Source organism: Empidonax traillii, unplaced genomic scaffold (assembly GCF_003031625.1).
Source record: "Empidonax traillii isolate 1590-97213 ecotype Southwest subspecies unplaced genomic scaffold, ASM303162v1 scaffold401:size1000279, whole genome shotgun sequence".
Lineage (NCBI taxonomy): Eukaryota > Metazoa > Chordata > Aves > Passeriformes > Tyrannidae > Empidonax > Empidonax traillii.
Genome location: NW_020955594.1, coordinates 34048 through 59537, shown reverse-complemented (window position 1 = coordinate 59537; position 25490 = coordinate 34048). Strand labels below are relative to the sequence as shown.

General features: G+C 41.0%; 1 protein-coding gene across 1 annotated transcript in view; it reads right to left on the bottom strand.

Annotated features, from left to right (window-relative positions):
- Positions 1 to 24222, bottom strand: part of LOC114062352 (ankyrin repeat domain-containing protein 26-like) — a 54875-nt gene extending 30653 nt beyond the window's left edge. Inside the window, exons 1-19 of the mRNA XM_027893668.1 lie at positions 24092 to 24222; positions 23840 to 24061; positions 20861 to 20975; positions 20445 to 20618; positions 20234 to 20340; positions 19605 to 19742; positions 18464 to 18606; positions 15384 to 15434; positions 12622 to 12655; positions 12470 to 12542; positions 11147 to 11207; positions 9785 to 10803; positions 9121 to 9268; positions 6641 to 6702; positions 5416 to 5518; positions 3948 to 3976; positions 3781 to 3847; positions 3653 to 3697; positions 161 to 246 (exon numbers count right to left, since the gene is read on the bottom strand). Coding sequence (XP_027749469.1) covers positions 161 to 246; positions 3653 to 3697; positions 3781 to 3847; positions 3948 to 3976; positions 5416 to 5518; positions 6641 to 6702; positions 9121 to 9268; positions 9785 to 10803; positions 11147 to 11207; positions 12470 to 12542; positions 12622 to 12655; positions 15384 to 15434; positions 18464 to 18606; positions 19605 to 19742; positions 20234 to 20340; positions 20445 to 20618; positions 20861 to 20975; positions 23840 to 24042 — 2658 coding nt within the window. The 5' untranslated portion in view covers positions 24043 to 24061; positions 24092 to 24222. The remainder of the gene's footprint in view (positions 1 to 160; positions 247 to 3652; positions 3698 to 3780; positions 3848 to 3947; positions 3977 to 5415; positions 5519 to 6640; positions 6703 to 9120; positions 9269 to 9784; positions 10804 to 11146; positions 11208 to 12469; positions 12543 to 12621; positions 12656 to 15383; positions 15435 to 18463; positions 18607 to 19604; positions 19743 to 20233; positions 20341 to 20444; positions 20619 to 20860; positions 20976 to 23839; positions 24062 to 24091) is intronic.
- Between the last annotated feature and the right edge of the window lie 1268 nt (positions 24223 to 25490).

Sequence of the window (25490 nt, the reverse complement as noted above, 5' to 3'; positions counted from 1 at the left end):
AATTATAAGGATTTTTCCCCACCATAGGAAGACTGCATCCCATTTACTTCAGGCTGTAATTTCTACAGGATTATTCACTGATTGGTAAGTTTTCTTTACATTAGTGTATAATACAATTCACTGATTCAGACTCTAATTCAAAATATTTGGTGTTACATACCCACACCCCATAGTTTTCAAGGGCATCCTTGACATCATCTTTTTCAGTTGATGATGACATATGAAAGGTAGATCCTGAGAACTCACCTACAGTGAGAAAAAAAGCATTTCGATAAACAGTATGACCTAACTCTACTTATTTACACCTAGAGTGCATCTTGTATCATATTTGTGAGACAAATCTTAACATAAAGTAACACATCCCCTCCAAATTGTGAGCTCCTACAAAGAAAATTACTGTAATAGAGAGTTAAGATTTACCTGTGTGAATTGCTTTCTTCCAGGGCATTTTAGCTTTAATGTATAAAGGAAATTTGCTGAAATTCACTATAAATGGGCACAAGTAAACCAATCTTGTTTCTTAAAGGTGCGTGATCTCAATTTCTCTGACACACTGTGTGCTATTTAGTAACCAGTTATGTTCCTCCAGCAATTTTAATTTCCCTATGTGCTGTGCACAGAAAACCATGAAAAAAATTATAAAGCTTTGAAATCTTATGAGGCCCCAACTTTATACAAGAAACAAATCTGTCTTTAACATGGATCTGGACTGAGTATTTCAAACTGTTGCAGGAGACATGGATGGGACACTAAATGAAATACAGACTTGTGTGACGCTGAGAAACAGCGATCTGAACATTTCACTCATACTGTTGAAAACTGGATTCCACTCTTTCCTCTCTCAGAATTTCTATACAATATGGACAGTCACAAACCTCTCAGAAGCAGTCACTCTGTCTGGGCACACTGAATACTTTTAAGTAACAATATTCAAAAACAAACAAGTCCCAGCACCTCAAGTGTGAAATCTAAACACAAGAGATGGAGGCTTTTCACTTTAATCACTCTGCACCTCCTTTCCTGCTCCGTAATTCTATGATTTCTATGCAACAGCCTTTCTGTACACAAAGTTTCACTGCTGAAGAGGAACACAATACCCTTCCTACAAGAAAGATGAGGGAGACAGAGAAAAATAGGTAGATATTATCATAAAAATACAAAATAAAGGACACAGTATTAATGAGTCACAGGACCAATCTCACTTCTGGCATTTTCTGCTTTAGGGGACTACTTTTGAAAGCTTTCATTTCTTTAAGGGGATTACAAGCTTTGAGTTACAACTCATATGTCTGAACTGGGAACCCAAACTCCTCAGTCATTCATATACAGGTCTCCAGAAATTGATTCTAATCCCAAGTTATACAGTGTGAAATAACAACCTTTTCCTCCCACCTCCATCACTGCTGGGTAGAATTTCCTAGATATTTTGGTAGATTTGGTTTTTGAGCATTTCAGCACAAGGTATTTCCCAACACAAAGTAGTCATTAGTGGGTTGACAGCACTTATTTCACAGGTTTGTTATGATGATCTATTGATGACTGTGATGCACTGCAGACAGTCTGACGTATATTAAAGACAATAATAACAGCAATCATTCATAACTATTGAAGGATAATGTTCTATAAGAAACACAGGCATTTCCCCCTTTTCCTTGGCTTTAGACTTTACTCATGCTTATAGATATCCCAATACCAAGCTGTTTGCTGGTGTAGGTGAAGGCTTCAACCAGCAGCACAAACAGAGAACAGACGTGCTGGTGGCCAGGGAGCATTTGTAGACAGCACCATAGAAGTTACTGTATGAGTGTCATAAATCATCACTAGCAAGACTGCTATAATCAAAAGAAGACAAACTCCTATTTAGTCTTGCTCATCAGTAAATCTTCAGTAGCAGCTATTTGAATCTGAAATCTCAGTCTTCAGGTAAGATTTCAGGGTCTTTGGAGCCCTTAAGATTTACTTCACATAGGGCTTAATCAATCTTGAAATTCCTCTATAATGGGCATAGAAAAAGGAAAAAAGACGGGAAAGACAAAAGGCAACAACGTCATTCCATCTTCAAAATTCCAGTTCTCATTGTGTCAGTAATTCTTTTACCAGTGATTGGAAAAATAATTCACAAACAAAGTGGAAAGATGTAAGAACTTCCCTCACTAGCTGTTGGAAATAAAAGTTCATCTCAGAGCAGTGATTCAAGAGTCTATTTTCTGTATTATTGGCAACTGTCTGTGAAAGAGGGATAACTCTTAATGGTTAAGATTTTTTACTTTTAGCATGGGGAGAAATTTTTAGTTAAAACACTAGTAGAACACTGGTCTGAAGTTTCTGAAGAACCTGCCATAAAAAAAAATATTAAACCCTCCCCTCCAAGTGAATTAACCTGTATTTTTGCCAGTCATTTAATACTAGCATGTATTTTTTTTAATTGAAACCTGCAGTGGGGTTAAATGAATCTGGCTTTGTGCCTAACACAAATCACTGTGCATACAAAAGATGCAAATCCCCCTACCTTTTACTCTGCCTGTTCTCTAGACGACATCAAAGGATGACTTTTAGTGTTCTTTCCAATTAGCCTTTACCTCTCTGCTGTCTTCTGACATTTCCCTTCTCATAAATTGTCTTACAAAATTACTTTTTCCAGATTAAAGTGCAAAGCAGCTACCCTTCTGTACTGAAAACGTGAGAATACTACTACTTAATTTTGACCTAAAAATAGATTTTAAGAAGTTATTACTATGAGCCAGCAACAAAGTAAATAGAATGGGAAATTTCATCTTGTTCAACATTTAATTGTGCAAGATTCTGTACCTATTTCCCAGATTCATTAAATAAACTTGTGAATGAGACCACTTAGCCCTTTTAGAGTTAGAAATATTTGTGTTTCAGGAATGGTGATGCTTTGTTGAAGCAATTTAAATTGCTTAAATTCAAGTCTAAACATTTGAAAGAAATTTTCACATGGACTTTTCAATATCTGATCTTCAAGATAACACATGGGTAAAACCCAACATGACAAATCATTAAAGACACACAGGAAAAATAGCTGACCTGAAATGAGCTACAGAAAGGCAGTCACAGAATCACAGAATCAACCAGATTGGAAAAGACCTCTGAGATCATCGAATCCAACCTACGACCACGTTGTCAACTACACCACAGCACTAAATGCCACATCCAATCTTTTCTTAAACATTTCCACCACCTCCCTGGACAGCCCATTCCAATCACTCTCTCTATAATGAACTTCTTCCTGAAGTCTAAACTAAATCTCCTCTGGTGCAGCTTAACACTTCATCCACTTGCCCTATTGCTAGCTGCCTGGGAGAAGAGACCAACACCCACCTGGCTACAACCGGCTTTCAGTGCTTGTAATATTAAAAAATAGTATGCAGACTGGAAGGAAGGCAAACCTCAGGACTGCCTGAAAACGGGAGATGACAGCACGTATGCTGGAGGAAGCCTATGTCACAGAAGGGTATTTATGGTTGAATGGCAGACTACAGCAGGGACCAAAGACATACAGGTGCATATTTCAGTGGACCACCTGCTTCCAGAACACCCTGCTACAAACATTAATTTAATATTAGGAAAAAATCTGCCAGTAAAATGTGTCTGTCCATAAAAGAACATTAGAAAGAGACTGTTACGGTACCTTCAATGTCCTCGGCATCTTCTAAACCCAATTCCTGCAATAGATCTGCCAAACACAAAACAGATGCCTTACTAAATACTCCTAAAAATTATGAAGCTAAACCCAAAACCACTTGAAGAGAACATTACCTGACTTCTGCTGTCTGTTTTTAGGAGAGGTTTCATCAATTTCCAAAGCAGATTTGGGAGTCTTCAGCTAGGAAAGACAATTCAATGGTAAAACACCAAATTCAAAGTAACTACATACTATTTAATGAATAGAATAAGTAGTTAGTCTGATATGAAAAAATACTCACCTGCGAATTGTTGGGTTTCTCAAAAAAACCTGAAGGTGAAAAATGTTTTGGAAAATATTATTTATTTGTGGGTATCTTTTACTCCATTCAACACCAGTAGTTTCTACAACTAAGCAGAAACAAGTCACAGGCATTATTTCATCCAGATTACAACTAATATTTCATCAACATTCCATTTACGTCATCATGCAGCACCTGCATTAGTATACAAGAAAAGAACAATGCATACTTCTCATCATGCACCTTGGATTTAAAAAATAATTATCGAAGAACTAAGATAATGTATGTGAAGCAATAAGGTCATGCTTGTTAACAGAACAAGATGAAAACATTTCGTCCTTTTGAGGAATTGAATTCTGCTTTCTAAAATGATTATTTCAAAAGCCAAAGCTGATCTGTGGTAATGAATGATCATAAAACAGCATTATGACCATGATTATTCCCCAAGTGCATTTTCCTTTCCATTGAAAGCATAGGTGCAGACACAGAAATCTCATACATGTGTAACAAGGTAAAATCAAGGTAGTCCTCATCAGATTGTTGTGGTTTAGCTTGCAAGGGAACAACAGAAACAGATGATGTTTGGTTTTAATCTACATTTATAGCACAGTTCCATATTTTATTTTTTTTTAATTTTCCCAATACTGAATCATTTCCAAACTCACAGAATCTACTGCCCTGCCTATATTTCTCAAATCTTCTATGTTAGTCATCCTACAGTTTGAGTCCTCTCATGAAGCCAGTGCACGAAATGTTACTAATCATGGCTCCATGGCAAAAAATTTATATTTCAAAAAACCCCAAACTAACATTAAAAAACAGCATTTGATTTCACTAAACCTGATCATCTAGCAGGACGGAAAGACCTTAGCAAGATTACCATAATCGCCTTTTACCCTCTTTTTACACTGATGTCTTAGTAGAATCATGGAAAGCAGACGTCCACGACAAATACTTAACAACTATATTTCAAGTTCCTGGGAGCTCATAAAGTTTTGCTCAAGATGCTCATGAGACAGTGCCACAAACTACAGACAGAAATCCTCAGCAACAAAACCTGAACTTTTAGTCCTATTTTAGCCTCTATGCACAGCACAATAAAAAGCTATCAGAAGTTGAGCTAGGAGGAAAAAAAATGTTTAGCCAGATCACAGCTGTCTTTACACTGCATTATCATCCAAGACAGTTAAATGTTCAGAAAGGGTCAATCCTGAACCACATACACTTTCATCACTGCAACGAGAACCTGAATCAAAGAAAATAGAAACATGTCCAAATAATGCACATAATGCAAACAACTTCTTTGCAAACTGGTCGGCAAGCACTGTGATAAGGCATTAATTAGCAGTAAGCATCTCACTGGTGTAGCTCACACCCACATCATGACAGCACTTCTAAGGCAGACACATACAAGTTCACTTCAGCCTATAAAAGCTTACAGACAAACACTAGGCCACCAGGAAGTTACCATTGTTGTGTTCCCCTGAAACAATATGGGAGCATACTCCGTGTCTCTCTGCAGCTGGGAGCAACATACTGGATGATACTTTTCTCAGACTTTGAGAATCTGCCTGTGTAACCCAAAACACATGAATGAGAATTGATAAAATGCATTTTCAATCATTTCTACACAAAAAGCTCCTGCTTAAGTCAACTTGCGTAGCACGGCATCAACTATATTAGAGATACAAAAACCTTTTACCGTACCCTTGGAAAGGATTCATCAAGACATAGTATACTGGAAAATCACAACAGTTGTGTTTGTTTCCAGATCTTAGGCAAAAACTTCACAACTCATCTAAAATATTCTGTCACACTGACGAACTGGACAACCACAGAAGAGAATTAATGTGGTAACTCAAGATGCAGACTGTGAACCAATAATTGCAGGTCTGCAGTGATTCAATATTTGCACTGAAGCTGTACCTGACAGCCAAGTCCGTGCTGATGTTCCCTAGGCACGTATCCTGCAGTGAGCGAACAAAATGCTATTCTCAATCACAAGAGTCATTTGGGCTGGTCAAACACTAGCAAGGCAAAGCTTACAGCTACCTTAAAAATAGTAACATTCTAGTCTTGTATTTTTAACAAAGGCATGGGAAAAGTCCATTTTTCCCCATAAGAAAAGCCAGAGTGGGGTAGCTACAGACTCTGCTCATTACCATGGACAGAAAGAATTAAAAAGGAAAACACAGCCAGCATGTGTGGTGTCTCTGTTGAACATAACTTTCAAAAAGGGCCAGAGTACACTACAAGAGGTAGAAAGGACCTATTCAGAGGCAGGTAACTGTCTAGGCTGTAGACTGCAGAGGCAACTGCTGATCAGGTCAGAAGATTAGAGGTGAATGGTGAAAAAGCATCAAACCTGCCAGCCTCTGGGAAAAGGTCAGAGTATTTTAAGCAACAAGGAAGTTCACTACTTCAATATTATACTAGAAACTGAACTCAGAGGCGGGATGCTATGAGACTCAAGCCATTGGCTTGATCTAACTTCACCCCAATCCTAACTGAACAGCTGGCCTAGAACAGAAATATTTAAAGGGTCCCCAGTTACAAACATATGGAAAAAGCAGGAAAAGAGGAAATAAGCCTTATCAACAGTAGAGCCCAAGCCAAAGGGAAGCCCTCAAGTGCTTCTGGATCTTAGTCCTACCCCCTGCAGTGGGAACACCTGTGTCCTTCACACAAAGTACCTCAGAATCCCAGGGAGATTCAGCATCTTCCTCTTGCTCTGCTCTCACTGTTGGCAGGGTACCTACAAATCAAGTAAGAAGTGAGATGCTTGAGTGCTTATATTTCACTCTGCTTTTCCCTATCAGTCAAGACTTGCATCCAAAAGATGCAGGTTTTATTGCTGAGGACAAACTAAGAAGTGAGTTTTATTCAAGGGTGTGGGAAGATGGCTGGTGGTAAAAATCAGAGGAAACTGAGAAGTTATATTCACATCCTCACAGAAGTTATAATGGTACAGAAATTACAGGGTAAAATGCAACTGCTGCTCCCTGGATGGAATGCAGTTGGCATGTTCCATGATGATTCCCCACACAACCATAAGTAACCACCTGCTAAAAGGAATGGAATGGAGCGTGGAGTGGAGACACCATGGCCAGGCTCTGTGGAAATCCCTGCAGGGAGGGGAACTCAGTGGCACTTTGCAGTTGATAACCAACATAACACCTGTCAACCAAGGAAGATAGGAGAAGATGTCCTGCTGCTGAGCCAACAGCTGTGCAAAACCTCTCTCCTTGGATGAACTTGGTTCATTAAAGCCTAATTACAATACTAACACACACCTCCATCCCAAAGTTACCCACCCCCAAGGTATGACCACGTCCCCCTGGGCAGGTGCTCTCTATTTTTTGACTGTATCTTTAAAAGCAAAGCGAGAGAATTTTGCACCAATCAGTAACAAAGGTATTTAGGACTAAAGTCACTCAAGCTCCACTTAAACATAAAGCAGTAGTATAAAAGTAGGCTGAGAATGGAGAAAAAGTTAGGGAAGACTCCATCGTAACTGTTGGGATCAGTCGATAGGCTGAACCTGTAGGGAGCCTGTTGGGTAAGAACTGCACTGTACATGTGCTGAATACTTTTACTGGGATTAGAGCTTGTCTGTATTGCTTTAAAAGCATCTCTGCAGTCAGGTAGTATCACCAGTGATCCTTGAACCTTGACCTGTCACAGTTTTGTATTAATAAAGTGTTATTCTGCAAACTGTTTGTGTGAGTCCTTCACAGGTGCTCGCAGTGGGTAAGACACTTGAATAAACTGGGAAGACCCACTGAGGGGTCTCCCTTATGCTGTTGGCTGAGCCCCCTAAAATGGGCAGTTGAATTGCTCTCCGATCCAGCACGACTGTTTGGTGATGGGTCCCCGTAACAGGACAAGGTCGGGCACAAGGGTCTCAGCTTTCCTGGGGCACTGATAGACAAACAAATCACTGAGGATTGAGGAAATCTCCCCTTTTCACGTGTTAAAGGGTTTCTGCACACACAGACACATCATGGTATGCCTCTTACATAGCCAGTTCCTCTTCCTTCCTTTCCAGCAGAAGATGACCATGTACAACAGCTGACACAGGTAGAGGCAATATCCAACTCGTTTTGAGCAACATTCAGAAAGAGACTCCAGTATTCTGCAGTCCTGTTGTGTACAGAGTTTAGGTCAACCCTCTGCAGCCTACAGCTCCAGAACTGGGCATTTACTATCACTTTCCACTGTACAGGGGAGAAACACTATCCAAACTATCCTCACACTAACATCACTAAAGTCACCAAAACCCAATGTTTCTTTTGTACAACTACCAGGAAAGATCTTCCTTGACAGAGTTAACACTACACCTTCCCAGAAGCTGCACACCTAAGAACTGCCTTTCAAAAACAGAGTAGAGGTTCACAGCTCAAACACTAACCCCAAGACACAAAAGTCGTTTCTATCTCAGGGGCTTAAAATTCAAACCTCTTCTCTAGTGAGATGATTGTAACATTCAGTCTCAGTAGGTTCCTGGTCAGATTGTTCTATCTTATTTCTCTGTTTTAAGCTACTTCATTAGGTAAAACAGATTCAGGATTCATTAGTGTAGAGGGAAGGAGCTGGAGACCAGTAAGGGCACCCACCCTAGAAGAGACAACTGCTGGTTCCAGCCTGGACTCTTGACTACTGACACCATGCCAAAATACACGATTATGGTAAAATGCATACAGACAAATGAGCATGTAGAGACACATGTTTGCAGACATGTACACGGTCTCCTTGGGCCAGAGAGGGTGAGGGAGGAGAGACAAGATACAAAAAGCCTTGGAGGAGGTGGGGCATTGCCTTTGCCCCTGGAGGGCAATGCATGCAACACTGTAAAAAAGTGGTCTGTACATCTGAAATACATCTTTTTTTTAATCCTTCCACTGTCTTGGCATTCTTGGGAAGAATACCTGCATATGTTTACCTCACACTTCATACTGCATTGCTTGGAATACAGTGCTACAATTTCAGTTCTTCAAGAATGAATAAAAAGGAACGAAAGCTGCTTTCCTTCTCTGCCAGTACCCAATGGAATTCACAAGGAAGGGAAAATTTTGCTACCTCAGAAGTCAATCACCATTTTAGTTAATTTTCTGTGCATTAATATTTGTAGAGGAAGAGTTGGAATCAGTAGGTACTAACTCATTTCTCTCACCTGAGTTGTCTTTTGAAGCATTGTGAACTTCACAGATATCATTACAAACAGAATTTTTCACATCCTCAGCAACTGTAGTTTGTAGCTTTTCACCAGTGTCTTCCTTCTCCTGCTTCTCAACTTCTTCTTCCTGTTCAGGTGATTCTTCCTAAAAGAGATCAACTAAAGCAGCTGAAAAGAACAGAAATAAGCATTCTTTGCTGTTCCTACATCAGCAATTCCTCACGTCAGTCTACCTCTAGTTTCATTAAGTTACATCATTCTGGAACATATGCCTTTTCTTCCCCTACTTTGTTCCAAGGAAAATCACCAGCTTCCTGCTCTCAATCTTCTGCAAATTTCTTTTTGTTTTCTCACTTTCAGCCATCGTACCATGCATTTTCCTAAATAACAGTAAATCTTAACTGATAAAAACTGTACATCGAACTGAGAAAATTCTAACTAATTCCAGAGAGTCTACTGCCTATTCTTTTGCCTGCAAAACCATATCCTTATAACAAAGAAACTGTTTTGGCTAGGAGTAAGACATTATCTAACATTAAAAACGGATGATCAAAAGATGCATATATGTGAAGAATACATATTAACAGAAATCCAGTTTACTATTTGTTTCTTATGACCCTTAGGAAATACCCCTGTAATTGAATCATCTCTATATACTTACTTTGGTGCTTGAATGAAATGCTCTCAAATTTTCTTCATGTCTATTTAAGCGCAAGTTTTCGCTTTCTTGTTTCAGTGAGTCACAAATTTTACCACCTGCTCCTTCATATTGCTCTTCTTCAGTATCTTCATCACTCACACGATCAACAATAACAGAGCTTGGTATTTCTCTTTCAAGTCCTGGATTTTTTGCTGCTGACCAAGAATTATTATCACTTTCAAAGTCATCACTGAAGCTTGACTTTTTCTCCTTAGGACCACAACTATCTGCGAGAGGCTGAGGTATCTCTTTTTTCCAGTCTGTCCTTTCAGAATTTACAAAACAAGAGTCAGCATTTCTGGGAAACTTCTCCTGAATCATGCTTTTCCTGTTCCAGCTTTCTTGTGTATCTTGCAGATTATTTAGATTTTGAAAGACAGCTTGTTTTGGTACTGACTTGCAAGATACTTCATTATTCATGATCTTTGGAGACGCTGATGTTTTATTTTCTTGCAACCTTTCATAACACCCAGCTATGAAAGACACAGGAGTATCAACAGATTCCTCCCCCTTTTCATCATGTTCTTTACTTATTTTATCATCAATGCAGACAGCTCCAGTTTCACACTGAGCTTCCTCTTCATATTTAGCTTTACTAAAATACTCTAATTTCCCATTAATTTCACCTTTAGGTTCTGTTTTTTCTCCCTGCTCCTCTTCCAGTATTTCACTAGACTGAGCTTCTTCATCTTCCAGCTCTTCCTCCTCCTCTTCATCTTCAGTAAAATCTTCATCCTCCTCCTCTTCCTCCTCATCATCTTCATCATCATCTCCATTGTGATTTTCATCATCATCTTCCTCCTCCTCCTCTTCTTCCTCCTCCTCCAATTCTTCTTCCTCCAGGTTACTTGCAGCTGAGACATCTTGATTAAACAATTCTTCACTGCCTCCTTTGTTCAGGTTTGCATCCGATAGGATTTGCTGTTTGAGACTTTTCTTTGGTGACTTAGGACTTTCAATTCTAGAACCATCATCATCATCTTAAAGCACAAGAAAAGGGAAAATGCATGTGAACAGAAGGAGTTAAGTAAAGAGCAATGTTATCAGATTAGTGCACAGGAGAGGAGCCATCTAGGAATGTCTGGAAACACGTAAGGTTGGGCAGGATGGAGGTTGGACTTTATGAGGGAAAAAGGCTTAATAGAAGATGAATATCTTCATTTTAATGACTTGTTTTATTCTAAATTATTAAATGCTGTGTTTTCAAAATGCTACTTTTCTCATTTACTATAGCACAAATAAAAAACCCCAAACTCTAAAGCCTACTTAGGAAGTCTACTTTTATATATTGGTATATCATGCAACCTTTTCCAAATAGCTTACTGTTTTTCCTGAAGTGCTGTGAAGCATTCATTAGCAGTGTCAAGTTTGGCTTCTGCAGCTTCTGTAAATAAAGATTTATTTAAGAATTTTTTTAACAGTAACAGTAACAAATCCTCTGTTCACATCAAATCTTAAACAGTAAATATAATCAGACTGTCCTTATGATAGTAGTGGCTTCATCCTATATTTCTAACTACAAAGACACTCCTCATTGTATGCAATTCAGGGAGTATTTCACACAGAACTAGCACCCTTCTACAAACTGCTTCCAAAATTATGTTTGCATGCGTATTAGTTCTAAAAATCTGTTTCTTATATTAATAATATTTAAGTAGAAGTCAGCTATATTCAAGATAGCAGTTCCAGCATTCTTACTTACAAATGTGCACTACTCAAGTAACTGTTAAGATCCCTAGATTTAATGGATAAATTAGTCCCTGCAAGTACACTTAGCAAAATATCCCTAAATTTCAAAATCATGCCAGAAAAATGCATAATTTCTATTTAAATCAGTGCAAGGAAATGAAATCATGTTAAAACTAAACATGCTTGCATCTCCAGCATTACAGAGTGGGTTGAACTGCCACACTGTGGTTCCTCATGACTGCAGAATTCCAGCGCAACAGAACGGATGCTCCAGACACCACTCAGAAGTTGATAATTCTCCACACCATTAGTAAAAACAATGTGTGAGAGCTTGTAACTGATAAAAAAAATACTACCCGAGCATTCAGAAACAGAAGTAAAACATGCAGTGTGAGATCACATGCAAGCACAGAATGTCATCTTATAGAACAAAAAAGATGACCCATATGAGCCATCCATTCATTAAGCACTCTTGAGGAACCTGCTGAGGAGGAAAGGAGAACTAGGTGATGGAGATATTTATGTACATCTTGATAAATAAATGTTGTTTTTCTTTATCAGTTAGGAATCTATCACCAAATTCACACAAAACAATAACAATGTTTGAAGAAGAACAGAATAGGTTATGGAGAAGAACAGAATAGTTATAATAGTAACTCAAAAACTTTTAGAGTCTGCAAATGTGACTCAAAGGAACAAGAACAAATAAAAAACTATGTGGCTTTTTATCTTGTCACCTACTGCTCTTTTGCTCCAAAGTACAAAAATACTGCATGCTCTGCCTCAGCTACAGGTCTTTTAGGAAAAACTCACAGCAGAAGAAAGGCTGGCAGGGCAGAGATTGTTTCTAAAGAGAAAACAATATTGGCTGGAACAGGAGTGTCTTTCAATCCCAAAGAAAACTTGCCTTCAAGACCCTTATTTTTTCAGAACATTTTTTCTGTAAATGCACCATACCTTGGGGGTAAAATCGAGTTCCTCTTCCTCAGAGGTATGCCAACTGTCATCGCTTCCCTCTTTCTCGGAGGTTCTTGAAAAGCAAAGCAAAATGAGTACTATGTCTCTCAAATAATTCCTCAGCTAAGTGTTAGGTACTTTCAAAGTCTCACCTTATTGAGTCTCCTTGGGAAAAGTCATCTGCTGCTGTTCAAACATTAATTGACATTAGTTGAAATTAGATTGGGCACATTAAAAATTAACTCGTACACATAAACATTTAATAGGGACAACTCTACAAGTCGTAATAGAATGATGCTTCAGGTAGTCAACTCAACACAAGGTGGCATGAATGAGTGCATTTCCAAAACAAAACTGCTTTTTCAAACCACACTGAATTAAAAAGAAAAGAAAGAAGAGGGGAGGGGAGGGCAGAGAATAGCTATATCCCCTTTGGATGCTTATACCTAAAAGTTTAAAAAACATGTCTAAACTTGAAAAAAAAAAAAAAAGAAAAAGCATAGCAGAAATATGCTATGTTAGTTACCACTGAACAAAATGGTGGTGGTTTAGCAAGACATTAGGTAAAAGAACATCCAAAGTATTCACATTACACGTGAGTACACATCACATGCAGAGATTTTACTAATTTAAGCAGTATTAGGTATAACATTATGCTATATACTATGCTATTTGCTGCTTTATCCAGTTACAGATTATTCTGAAAAAGAAAATTAAAAAGCATAATCAAGATCTAAAGCTTATTCTCAAGTGGAAGAATCACCAGCAGTTCTCTACACTGCACCAAAAAGGGTGTTCAGCAGACAAAAGGGGCAAAACCAGGGCATTCTATACTATGCTCCAAGCTACTTCCACACAGGATAAATCAAGGCCATGGAGGAAGTCTCTTAGCCAACCGCCTTCTCAAAGCAGGCTCAGCTATGAGGTCAGGTAAGGTTGTTTAGGGCTTTATCCGGTCTGGTCTCGAACACCTCCAAGGAGGGAGAGTCTACAATGTCTCCGTTTTCCTGTCTTTACTGTTCACATGTCCAATTCGAAACTCATTTCTATTTATGCCTCTTGCATCTCTCCTCCTGTCACTGGGGAGCACCTGGCTTTGTCTTCTCATATGTACTAGAAGCTGCTGCTAGATCCCTGTCTAAGTCACCTCTTCCCTAGGCTAAAATAGCCTGGTTTCCTCAGCCTGTCTTCAAAGGGCAAATACTCCTGCCCCTGATAAAGCTGGTGGCCTTCCACTGAACCTGCTCATTGTTGAAAGACCAATCAATCTATTTTGCACTTGAGGCAAAAGAGATTTTATATTATACCCAGGGTGCTGGACACAATCCAGCAAGAGCCAAGCAGGAGTGGATAATCACTTTCCTCAATCTCTTGGCTATGCTGCTCTTAATACAACCCAGGATACTGTTACCAAGGCATCCTGCCGGCTCATTCTCAGCTCACATTCTGCCAAGACCCTCCGGACTATCTCAGCAAAGCAGCTCTCCAGCTAGGCGGTCCCATCATGTTTTGTAGCAATTGGGTTTCCTTTCCATGTGCAGCCTTTGCAATTGCCCTTGCTGACTTTTGTAAGACAGGCCTGACAGTTCATTTCCATACCCTGCCAGGGTACAGTGCCCCTGAATGGTAGCACTGCCCTGAAGTGTATCTACTGATCCTCCCAACTTAAGGCTATTTGCAAACTTGATGAGAGCGCACTCTAGCACATCACTGATGTACTAAAGAAACCTGAATTCCAGGAATCCAGACTGAAGATTGCTAAACCTCTCAACAGCTAAGAAGAAATAAAAGAGTTCTGCAATTCCCAAAACAGAAGGGAAAAAGAGAAACAACTGCCACACAGTAGCTATTTCAGCTATTTCCTCAAGTTCTTGATAACTAATTCTTGTTAACTATCATAACAAAATGAAGTCACTTATAAATAAGAGAGACTGGTGACCTTCCAAAGAGTTGTATGATGACAAGGTCTTGTGCAGAATCATACGAGGGAAAGAAAACAAAGGCATATCATGCCTGAACACATCTCCTCTACTAGCAGTAAACCACAAATGAGTATGCAAATTTTGTTTTTTTAAAGACAGGGCTTCTGTGGGAATTTTGATGAGTACATCTCCTGACCTGCATTGGGCTTTTGGACAATGAATTACAGTGTATATGTCACGTAGATAAAACCTAGAAGCTGAAATCTCCAGTGCAAGGACAAGCTAACAGTTAAAATACCAACACAGTCTCTACTTTTTAATGTTTCCTATTGCAATATTTAAAAAATATTAATTAGTTGTAACAGTTTTCTGTTATCTCAATTGGTACCAGCAGTTTAATCTACCTGCTAACATCCCCAGCTTAATAAAAATCTGTTTCTTAGAGCTGGGCAGACAGTGTGGAGTTATCACTCTTGACAAGTGACTTCAGTTATATTTTCAATTAGTACAGTTATAATTCATCAAAACAGCTGAGCCAGTTTTCTGAACTTTTGTTTTCAATGAATAGTAACTTGAAGCAATGATCAAGACCAGGCCACACTGTCCTTTAAAAGGCAAGAGAGGAAAAGTTCATGAGCTAGCTTTAAGACAAACTCTGACTACTGTAGAAATGGGATCTAGAAAAGCAGTCTCTGGGGATTGATTGTTTCTACTTGATTTGAAATCCATTTCCCTTTCAGACTAACAGAAGCACATATGTAAAAATAAAATTATTTATTACCACTAATGACACAAAGCAAACGTTAAATTCAATAATAAAGAACCAATGCAAAACATGCGAACCAATAAAAATCACGCAAAGCCTGCTCTCAAATACAATTTAAAAAACCAATACCATCAATATAGGGACCTCCAGGATAATAAACATCATAGATGTGTATTTGTATATAGTACAACACATTTCATATTTGAAATGCTACTGCATAAAATACCTTTCCTTGATTTTCCTGTTCTTGATGTCTGGTTAGGAGACTGTTGCATTCCTATATCCATTTAGGAAAAGGCATGGAAAGGACAGACGAAATAACGACATCAGAATAAACTGAAATTCCCAGAAACTTAGAAAACATAAGCAGTACATCAAAGCAGCTACAGCAATGGGAGTGTGACTACCAGCCTACTCTACAGTTTTAAGTGCTGGAAACAAATGAAATCACAATCTGTAGAACTCTACTCTTAAGGTACAGTGTCTAACAGGAAGTTCTCTTTACTTGCTCCATGTAAGGCATGCATATTTCAATATTTTGAAATACTGAAACAATTTGTGAGAAATTTACTCTTCTGACAACTTTAGTATTTCCCTCAACTTGACTACTCCCTGTGTAGCACAGGCTGCCAACCCAATTCCTTCATGGTTCTAGAGTGCTTTATATACATAGCACAAAAATCCATACCCAAAGCAACTCGAAAACCTGTATGTGCCAACAACTGAACACTGGAGATAGACTACCGAGAAATCTGAAGGAAATCTTGGCTCCTACTACTCATACCACCATGCAACTCTGAGCCATTATGTCCTTTACACTCACTCAAGTTACAGTTTTAGCATGTTTGTTATCCCTTGCTAAAAAAGGAACCCAGGAACTTGTTGCCTTAATTCAGCTCCCCTGAAAAGCTGTGTTAGTGTCTGATGCAAACACAGACCCCTCCTACCTTTGAAGATAGGAGTCCTGCTTACATTGATCTGATCATGCTGAACCATTTTTTTTCACAATGTTGAAAGCAGAGTCCTGCTTATACTGATTTTACCACACAGAATGAATGTAGCAAAAGAACTCTTATCAAAAAGATACATTTAAAGACTTAAGAAATGACTGTAATGGTTTCTCATCCCTTCCCTGTTTCTCAATTTTCTTAAGAGATGACACAGGACAACTTTTACTGACCTTGGGAGATACAAATCACACTGAGGCACTTACTTCTTTTCTAAGAGTTCCATGCTGGAAAACCAACAGTTTCTGTGGGGACTCAGGGAGACACAAAAGGAACAATACACTAATACAGAGTGTAGTAGCTAAAAAAAATCTCTGACTTGTTGCCTCTAGAAAAATTGCCTAAGTATTAGTTTTTGCAAAAGAAATTCCAACTTCAAATCTAAAACATCTGTCACTCCATATGCTAGGGCCGAGCCATTCATTTGGAAATTTTTGCAAATCTGTGATTAATAAAAAAGTGCACATTCTGACAGAGAAAGGGTAAATATTCAAATAAGCAAAAGCTAATTCCTTAAATATGCTGACTTGCATATCATTTTGAAAAATGATCCCAGAAAAATAGTACAGAAGAGCAAAAGAAGAGACAGTAGTTCCAAAATGGGTTTCTCTGTATTCTCAAGATAATTCCAGCTTTTCCTCTAACAGAGACTTCTAAACTTGTTACTGCAGCATGTCAAAGGGACTCTCCTGATGCAGGATTGACCTGTGCTCTGTGTGTACAAGCCAGAGACTGCAAAATTAATGTCGATAAATGTTCCTTATATGCTACTAATCTCTCAGAGACAGTGCACTACTACCTGTACCAAGACCTTTCAAAAAGAAAAATTATTTCCTGCAATCTACCAAAAAACTTTACCAATCTCCAACTAGATCAAAGCAACTGTTCCTAAGTCAAAGCAACAAAGTTTGACTCTAAATTAAAATCCTTTATCTGGGAAAAGTCAGAGAGGAAAAGTATCCCATAATTTGCTTATATTTCTTGACATATTTAAAAAAGAAGTAACAAACTGTATTTGAAGGAGTAATGAAGAGTATTTGAACACTGTCTTCTGCCCATTTGCCATATAGTTCCTCCCAGGCAATCAGCAATAGGACAAGAGGGCTTAAGTTCTGTCAGGTTGGATATTAGAAAGAAGTTCTTTACAGAGAGATTGATCAGGCATTGGAATGGCCTGCCCAGAGAGGTGGTGGATTCACCATCCCTGGAGGTCTTTAAGATGAGGCTGGATGTGGCACTGAGTGCCATGATCTAGTAATCACAGTGGAGTTGGAACAAGGGTTGGACTTGATGATCTCGAAGGTCTCTTCCAACCCAGTTAATTCTATGATAACACCCTTAAAAACTCAGAAAGAATAAAACCTCCCACTTGTAAGGCCTGAGATGTAAAGTACAAGAAAAACTATTTCATTTATACTATGATATTAATTTTCTAAGATTCCTCTAGGGCTGTGTGAGCTCATAGGCATAGGCTAGATTTTTCAAACTCACTAAACAAGTGAATGATTTTTTGATCACAAGGCAATTTAATGGTTTTTCTGGATCACAAGTAACAGGGTTTTTTAAAAAATACTATTTCATAAAATTATTGAAAGTGGAAGAAAAGCTTTATTTTTATTGTAAATTAAACTTTGTCCAAGACAATGTAGCGTACATAGACAATGCAATGCTACTGCTAACAAAGTTACTTCTACAATGTAATTTTTCCTAAATATGTCTTGACAGCACCTACACAGAAACAACTGTAAGTGATGCTGAAAAATAGGGTGACTTGCTAAAAGGACCTTAGTGCAGATGGAACTACTAATATTAAAACAAAAACACATAAGCTCTATGAAAATCAGTAAGACATGTATCTTTCTCCTAATTCCTCTGTTGCCTCCCAGCTACAGGAAGAGGAACAACTATTCGGGATGAAGCTACTGCTTTTGTAATTGGATTTTCACAATCTGAATGGCCATCTTTGGCTAAACTGTACATACCTGAAAAACAAAAACACTTCTGCCTATTTTCTTTCCTATTGCCTTTCTTCTCCTCTCTCAAGCAGAACTTACATAGATGGGTAATCGTTCAGACAGAAGGCAACAACCTTAAGAACTGGACACACAGCATGCAAATCAAATGCTTTCACAGCCTGAAGAAGCACGTCCAACTAAGCAACAAATAAGCACATTCAGAAAATTTGTGCTGCTCCACCTGCTGCTGCCACTAAAATCAATGGTGAACACAGTAAGCATTAACAATACAAACCCCCCACAGGAAAGGCCATAGTGAGCTACTCCACAGTTAAGGATCCTACCTCCTCTGTCCACAGCAGGTGCACCCAGCATAAAGGCAGCGGCTCCTGCCCGGTGCGGAGTGCCAGGTACCGCGATGCCCTGTGCACCACCTGCAGAAACTGTGTTTTCCCAGTCTGCATATTCTCCCAGTTGCTTACTAAGACTGCAGAGAGAAAGAGAGGAAATATATTTGGTAAAAAATAAACACATACTTGCATATACCATTTAATAGTTTATAGCCACTTATTATCCATCCCACACATACTCACAGCCATATAGATTCATACACTCATATGCACTTACTGCATGACTGTAACATACATCAATATTCACTACAGTCACGTTCACTCTACAGATGCATATTCAAACCTAAAAAGTTATTAACTCCTGCTTGGTACACTTATTTCAGCTTAGCTTTCAAGCACACTTATCCACTCTAGAGTAGAAACAACCACAGGCACAAAGTTATGCAGAAGAGGAGTAAAACTGCTCAAGATTTTAACAAAAGGGATATATCTCCTCTGAAACAAAAGGTTGGTCATGGTAGTGGAAGCCAGTAAGGACAACAGTGCTGGCAGGGGGAGAGGGCTTACATGTATTTCAGTCTGCCAAGTTCCACCTCTGGATAACTGTAAGATACAGACACTTTTTAGAGTTTACATTGGGCAGATGTGGGCTTAGCAATAAAACTTGAAATTAAACAGAGAAGTCTCTGTAGAAATTTTCCTCAACTTCCAAATTAACATTAGACACTGGAATGATACACACCAGAAGACAAAGAGGAAATAGCCTCAAGTTGGGCCAAGGAAGGTTTAGATTGGGCATTAGGAAAAATTACTTCAGTGAAAGGTTGTCAGGCATTGGAACAGACTGCCCAAGCAAGTTGTTGAATCACCAGCCTTGCACGTATTTAAAAGACGTTGTAGATGTGGTGCTTAGGGACATGATTTAATGATGGGCTTGGCAGTGTTAGGTTGGTGTCTTCGCTTGATTATCATCTTAGAGGTCTTTTCCAACCTAAACGATTCTATGAAGACATCACCGAACACAGCTTCAATATAGGTCTCATCAAACCATTAAACCTTGGTGCTGCTATCAAAAATGATCAAAAACCACACTGATAACTGACAATTTACTCTAACAATAAAGTTTAAAATTTACCTAGAATATCCATGAATAACAGCATAATCCTCAGCTGTCCATCCATTAGTGTCTTTGTGGGAAACATCAGCACCATACTGAAGAAGAACTTTTATCAAATTAACCTCTCCACCAGAAGCAGCTGTCATAAGTGGGGTTCTGAAACATCCAAAATATGATATGAAGTCAATTCCTTAACACAGAAAGTGTAATTATTTTTATTCCTGTTTGCCCTCAAAGAAGTATTCTCTCCATTACTTTAAAATTAACAAGATAAAGCATTTTTCATTAAGCATTATGAGAAACAATAAAATGGGAGAGGGAGTCAAAACAAATGTTTGATCTTCAAACAAAGCTTCCATATAGACAACAACTACATACAAACTCTGTTGCTGTGCAGGAGATGGGTTTTCAAACTGAGGCAATGCTGCTTAGCTAATGGTAAGTTTCCTGTCAGAAAGGCCACCACAGACAGAGCTGAGGAATGACAGGAAACCACTGAGGTATGACCCACTTCCACGAGTCCCACAGAAATAAAAGCTTCTGTGTGGCTACCTCATTTTTTTTTTCCAGAGCTCATTCCTATGCCTCTCATCAATGAACCTAAAGAATACTAGAAAGAGCCATGCAGAGTTTTGAAAACCCCTCACCTTTCACACTGATCTCGAGCATGCACATTAGCTCCTTTTTTAAGGAGAAACTCCATTATCTCCTCATGACGTTCGGAGACAGCAAGAATAAGTGGGGTACATCCCTCCTAAAAGAGCAGAGACAGTTAAAAACAAAAGTAAAAAAAATCTTCAAGAAAAATAAAAATACAACTTTTTGAAAGAACTTCCTCAACAAATAAAAAAAACTTACCTTATTTTGAGCATTAATATTGGCATTATGCTCAAGTAACAGCCCTGCTACAGTGGTATTAGGAGATAGGACAGCCAGGTGAAGGGCAGTGTTGCCATCAGCATCTGCCAGATTTGGGTCAGCACCATGCTCTAGTAGAATAGCCACACATTTTTCTTGCTGGCACTGTACTGCCTGGGAACAAAACACAAAAAAGGAAAAACTTCCAACATTTAGCTTTCACTCTATTGCAATTCCCCCAGCTTCCCAATACTGGGAAATAAGAGCACCTTTAAAGAGTAGCTAACATATGCCCTTGCACACCAATCACAATATGCATTTTTCTACACATATCTAAATAAAAAATCCTGCAAAATACATAATTTAGGGCATAATCATTAAGCCTCATTTACAAGAACATAATACAATCCACATACCTTCATCAGTGGTGATTTGTTATCATTGTCAAAAAGATTTAGCTTACACCGGTTTTCTACTAGATATGTAACTACATCCACATGGCCACTTGCACAAGCGAGATGCAGAGGTGTCCTAAAAATTAAATAAACTAAATTAGCACAGACAGGCATAATTTCAGGCTTTGATAAATGGATACGACCACAAGTTTCACTCTGCACTTGTTTTGAACCACACTGCTGTAGGTAGCTCCCTCTTATGGAAGCTCAACTAACCTTTCAAATGTTTTAGTACCTTGCTTACAGACAGAGGAACATCATCACCCCGGCTGGGTGGGAACAGAGGGGGGGAGGTACATGAATAGAGTAGCAGGTGACACAGGAACTCAGCAATTTGTAAGGCAGATACTACTTATTAGAGGGCAACTGATGGACTCCATAGCAAAGAGCATGAGGACAAGAAAAACACACAAGAATTGTGATATCTTGTTACAGATGGAAGAAACTGAAGCATCAAGGAAGAGCTCCTAAAAGCAACTACTACCAATTTTTGAAAAATTGCCATGCTACTACCAAGCACTAGGAAACTGAAGTCCCTAACAGCTCTAAAAATAGGAATTTTGTAGAAAACCTGTGGGCTCATTGCTGCCCTCCCCAACCAAGCCTCTAAGGCTGCCAAGCGGAAAGGAATGGCTCTGCTTGGAGCAAGGCCTGTTGAGCTCCAAAGAAAATCCACTTTAGGGAACAGGCTGGGAGAACATCAGTGTTCACATTTGCCTGTTTCCATAAAAGACCTTCAGTAACACCAAAGCTGTTTTGCCACCCCCCTGGGGATCCTGCTCAGACTCAGCTCCTCCTGCTGCTGCAGTCATACACTGATCACCCATGGGGTAGAAGAGATTTACTGCTGTCTGAGCAGCCACAAAACAACTCAACCAGGAGGCCACCAGGGAACAGCAAGTTGATGGCACACACTTTTAAAGGAACCCGAGCCAACAACCCAGCAGCTACAAGATATGCAATACTAAGCTCTAGAGTTCACTTTGACAGGTAGCTGACAGAGTAAATCTCTTAGTGATTAGTTTGACCCAGGATTCATGATTTGCCAGCATCATGACTGCAGTGCTTCAAACTCTGTGCCGAGTTTTGTCTATCTTTTTCACCAGGGCTAAAGGCTTTGCTTAGACCACCTCTGAAAAGTCTGTGTGCTCCTAATTGTTGCTGTTCCAAACACATTTTTTAGAGGTCCTACTGGCTACAAGACCCACTTTATGGAAGGAGCCTGTAGGCATGAGACTTGCCATGTCCCTTGTGCAGGATTTTGCTTTTGGAAATACCAAGGAGCGGAACTGGGATGTTGACATGAACAATGCACATTTCAGCATTTCAGCCATTGCTTCACAGGTTTCCTATTCTTCTCTTCTATTTCCAATCTTGCCTTTCAGTCCGTGGAGGATGTGATGAAGCTCTGAAACACAGTTGCATCTCATGATCCTTCACACATCACACCCACAAACACTAAGAGGGAGTAGGTGGGCCTGTAACCCTCAGAGCTGGTAAAGTGTACAGGGGCAGAAGCAAACAGGCATACTCTGTCCACTGAATCCCTCTCAGGCAAGCTTTTCAGCACTGAGCATTGTCATGCCAAAATCACTGCAGTGCTCTACAGTACGTCCACTGCCTCATCTCTCGAGAAAATTGGTTTGGGTTATGTTTTTTACAGTGTGCTACTGATAATAGCTTGACACACAGAAGGAAACTGCTCTAGAGGATGTCTAGAGCTGTCTAGAGAATGAACTTACAAACAAAAGCTAGCCATATTTCATACTAGGGCCTGCTAAGATCTGATGAGTAATTCCATAAATGCCATTGGGCACCCCGACTCAGGCAACTGAAGTCACAAAATGCACTCAATTCACCTTTAACTGCATCTACCATCTCCAACTGCATAAAAAATACTAATTGCCAACACTCAGGCACATAATCCACATTACCAAAGTGGATATTTACCATGCTCTTCCTTGCTTCTATAAATCTAGGAGGTTTTAGGGCAATAAGCGAGCTGGCCAGCACAAGTTCAGCCTTCAGGACAGCCAGCCTAAGAAGTTGAGCTACTCTGCCAAATCAGTATCTCTTCAGAATATCACAAAACTTTCGACTCAGCCTTTTCAGAAAAGGTATTAAAGGGTTGACACATACAGGACCCCAAAACTTCAGCCAATTCCGTTATGCTGGATCACTAGGAACTATGCTGCAGCCCAGGACTTCTCCTTAAGACAGAATTGCCAAATTCTTGCTGTGCTTGACTCAAAAACCCACACAACAGCACCTGTCAGAATAAGCAGCTTTTCCACTAAGCCACTGGCCATATCTTCCAATCCAAGGTACTCATCAGCTGAGCCAAAGCCTCAAGGTAAACTAAGTAACTGCCACCTAAAATCAGACTGGCTTTGGCTGCCACATCACAGTCACAAACGGTAACTGTGCATGCAGCATCAATAAATACCATGTTTATTCTGCATTACAAGTCCTTCCTAATTGCAGTGCTTAAGTGCCTCTGACTGGAGGCAATGCATCCCTCTCGCCTCAACTACTGAACGTGCACGCTGAGCTTCAGAGGTGCCCACTTTGACTTTGCAATTTGACTTCAAAGCATGGCTGGACGATGGGCGCGAAGGCTCTTCCTGCAACCCGCCTTTGTCAGCCTGACAGCTCGCTTCCACTCCTACGCCCCTAGGCCAGGGCATACGAGTCCGGGAATGAGGGCACTGAGGAGGCTGGGTCAAAAAGGGTAAGGCGACAATTGGACGCTCGGCCGAATTCACGAGGTTTCTGGCAACACAGGCACGATTCCCACAGCCAGCCGAGAGCTGCGCTCGGCTGCGGCGCCCGCTCTCCCGCTCCTCCCAGGAGCGCTGCCGGCCCGGCCCTGCGCCAGGGAGCTCCCGGGGGCTGCTGTAGGTGCACCTTCCGGAGCCCCCCCGCGGCTCCCGTGCTTACCGATCCGCCTTGTCCCTCCCGTCGATGCTGTATTTCCTCAGTCCCTGCCGCACCTGGGCCAGGTCGCCGCTGGCGGCCGCACGGTGCAGCTTGCCCAGGTCCTTCTCCCGGAGCTCGTAGGCACCGGCGGGGCAGGGCAGGGAGGCGCTGCCGGGCGGCGGCTGCCCTTTCCTCTTCCTTCCGAACCCGAAGATCCTCTTCATTCCGCGACAGAAACGAGGGCACGGACCCCTCTAGGAAACCGACGGCGGGAAGCACCCAGAGGGCTGTGTCGGGCCCCGAGCAGGGATAGGGGAGGGGAGGGGAAGGGAGTGGAACTCCCGACAGCGGCCTTGACTCGGTGTGCGGCTGCTGCGGAGCGAACGGCCGGCGTGCCGGGAGGGGCGGGGCAGGGCAGAGCTGGGGCACGGGCAGGAACGGGGACAAGAGCAGGGGCAAGGGTAGGGCAAGGCTCGCTGCCCGCGGCACCCCCGGCTCGGCGAGCCCCGCGCAAGCGCGGTCCGGCGGCGGCGGGAGGGCTGGCGCAGGCGCGGCCGCGGGAGGCGGCGGATTAGCGGCCAGAGAGGTTGTTCCGTGCAATGCGCGTCCCGGTGCCTTCAGTGCTCTGTGAGGGCTGTTACTGGGATTGGGTGAATGGGTGGCAAAGGATCAAACAGCAAGGCTTAATACAGGAGGAAATGGGATAGAGGGGGTCTTCAGACACCCCGCTACGTTCCTTACCCATTGTTGAGTAAGTCTGGTCCCTGTAGCTGGGCTCGCAAGCCGCGGATTGAAATGCAGATAGAGCTCTGGGTGGGAGCGCGACACAAGGGGCCATGAATTGCCAACCTTCGGGATTAGAAAGGCCACGACGAGGGTGAATGGACACGGTGAGACCCAGCAGGAGCAGGGAGTTGCCGGCCTGTCGGATATCGAAGGAGATGAAGACCGGTGACGCTGGCGAGGTGGATGGACAGGGAGAGAGGGGCGCAGGAGCCGAGACGTGTGCTCGGGGAGAGAGTGAGTGGATAAAGCCCCAGTAGTCCCCTGTGTACTCCCCTACTCGGAGGTACCAGCTCGAGCTGTTTCTGTGTTACTGCAGAGGAATACATGGCTTCGTGGAACGAGACATCTGAGTCTCTGCTGTGGACGACCTGGGCTCGAACCGGTAAGGAAACCTGGTCGGACTGTGTGAGAGAGGGGTCTGTAGGCATGGCTGTCAAGCGGAGCACCCGTCGAGACACCGGAGCCGCCCACCGCGAAGAGGCTTCGGTCCCAGCAGTGAAAGCCTCTGGCTTTGGGAGTGTGACTGCCAGAGAGTTGAGAATGGTCAGACTGGGAATTTTCCTTAACACCCTTGACAGACTTAGAAAGTTACTTTCCAGTAAATATGGCTGTTGTCACCGACACAGGAATCTACAAACATGGACACTCACTGAAACGAAAATCTTTGTATAGCTGAGGTACAAAATGTCAATCTAGAAACGTGGTACAGAAAGCAAAATATTTTGTGTTGGTAAGTTGAGAATCATTCTCAATACGGTACTGCTACAGTGACGCCCCTACGTAGCTCAGATGCCAGATGATTTGGGGGTGATGCCATGGTACAGGAACCTAGTGTATTTGGCTAATGGAACGCCTTGCCATAACACACTTTGCTATCCTTAGGAAC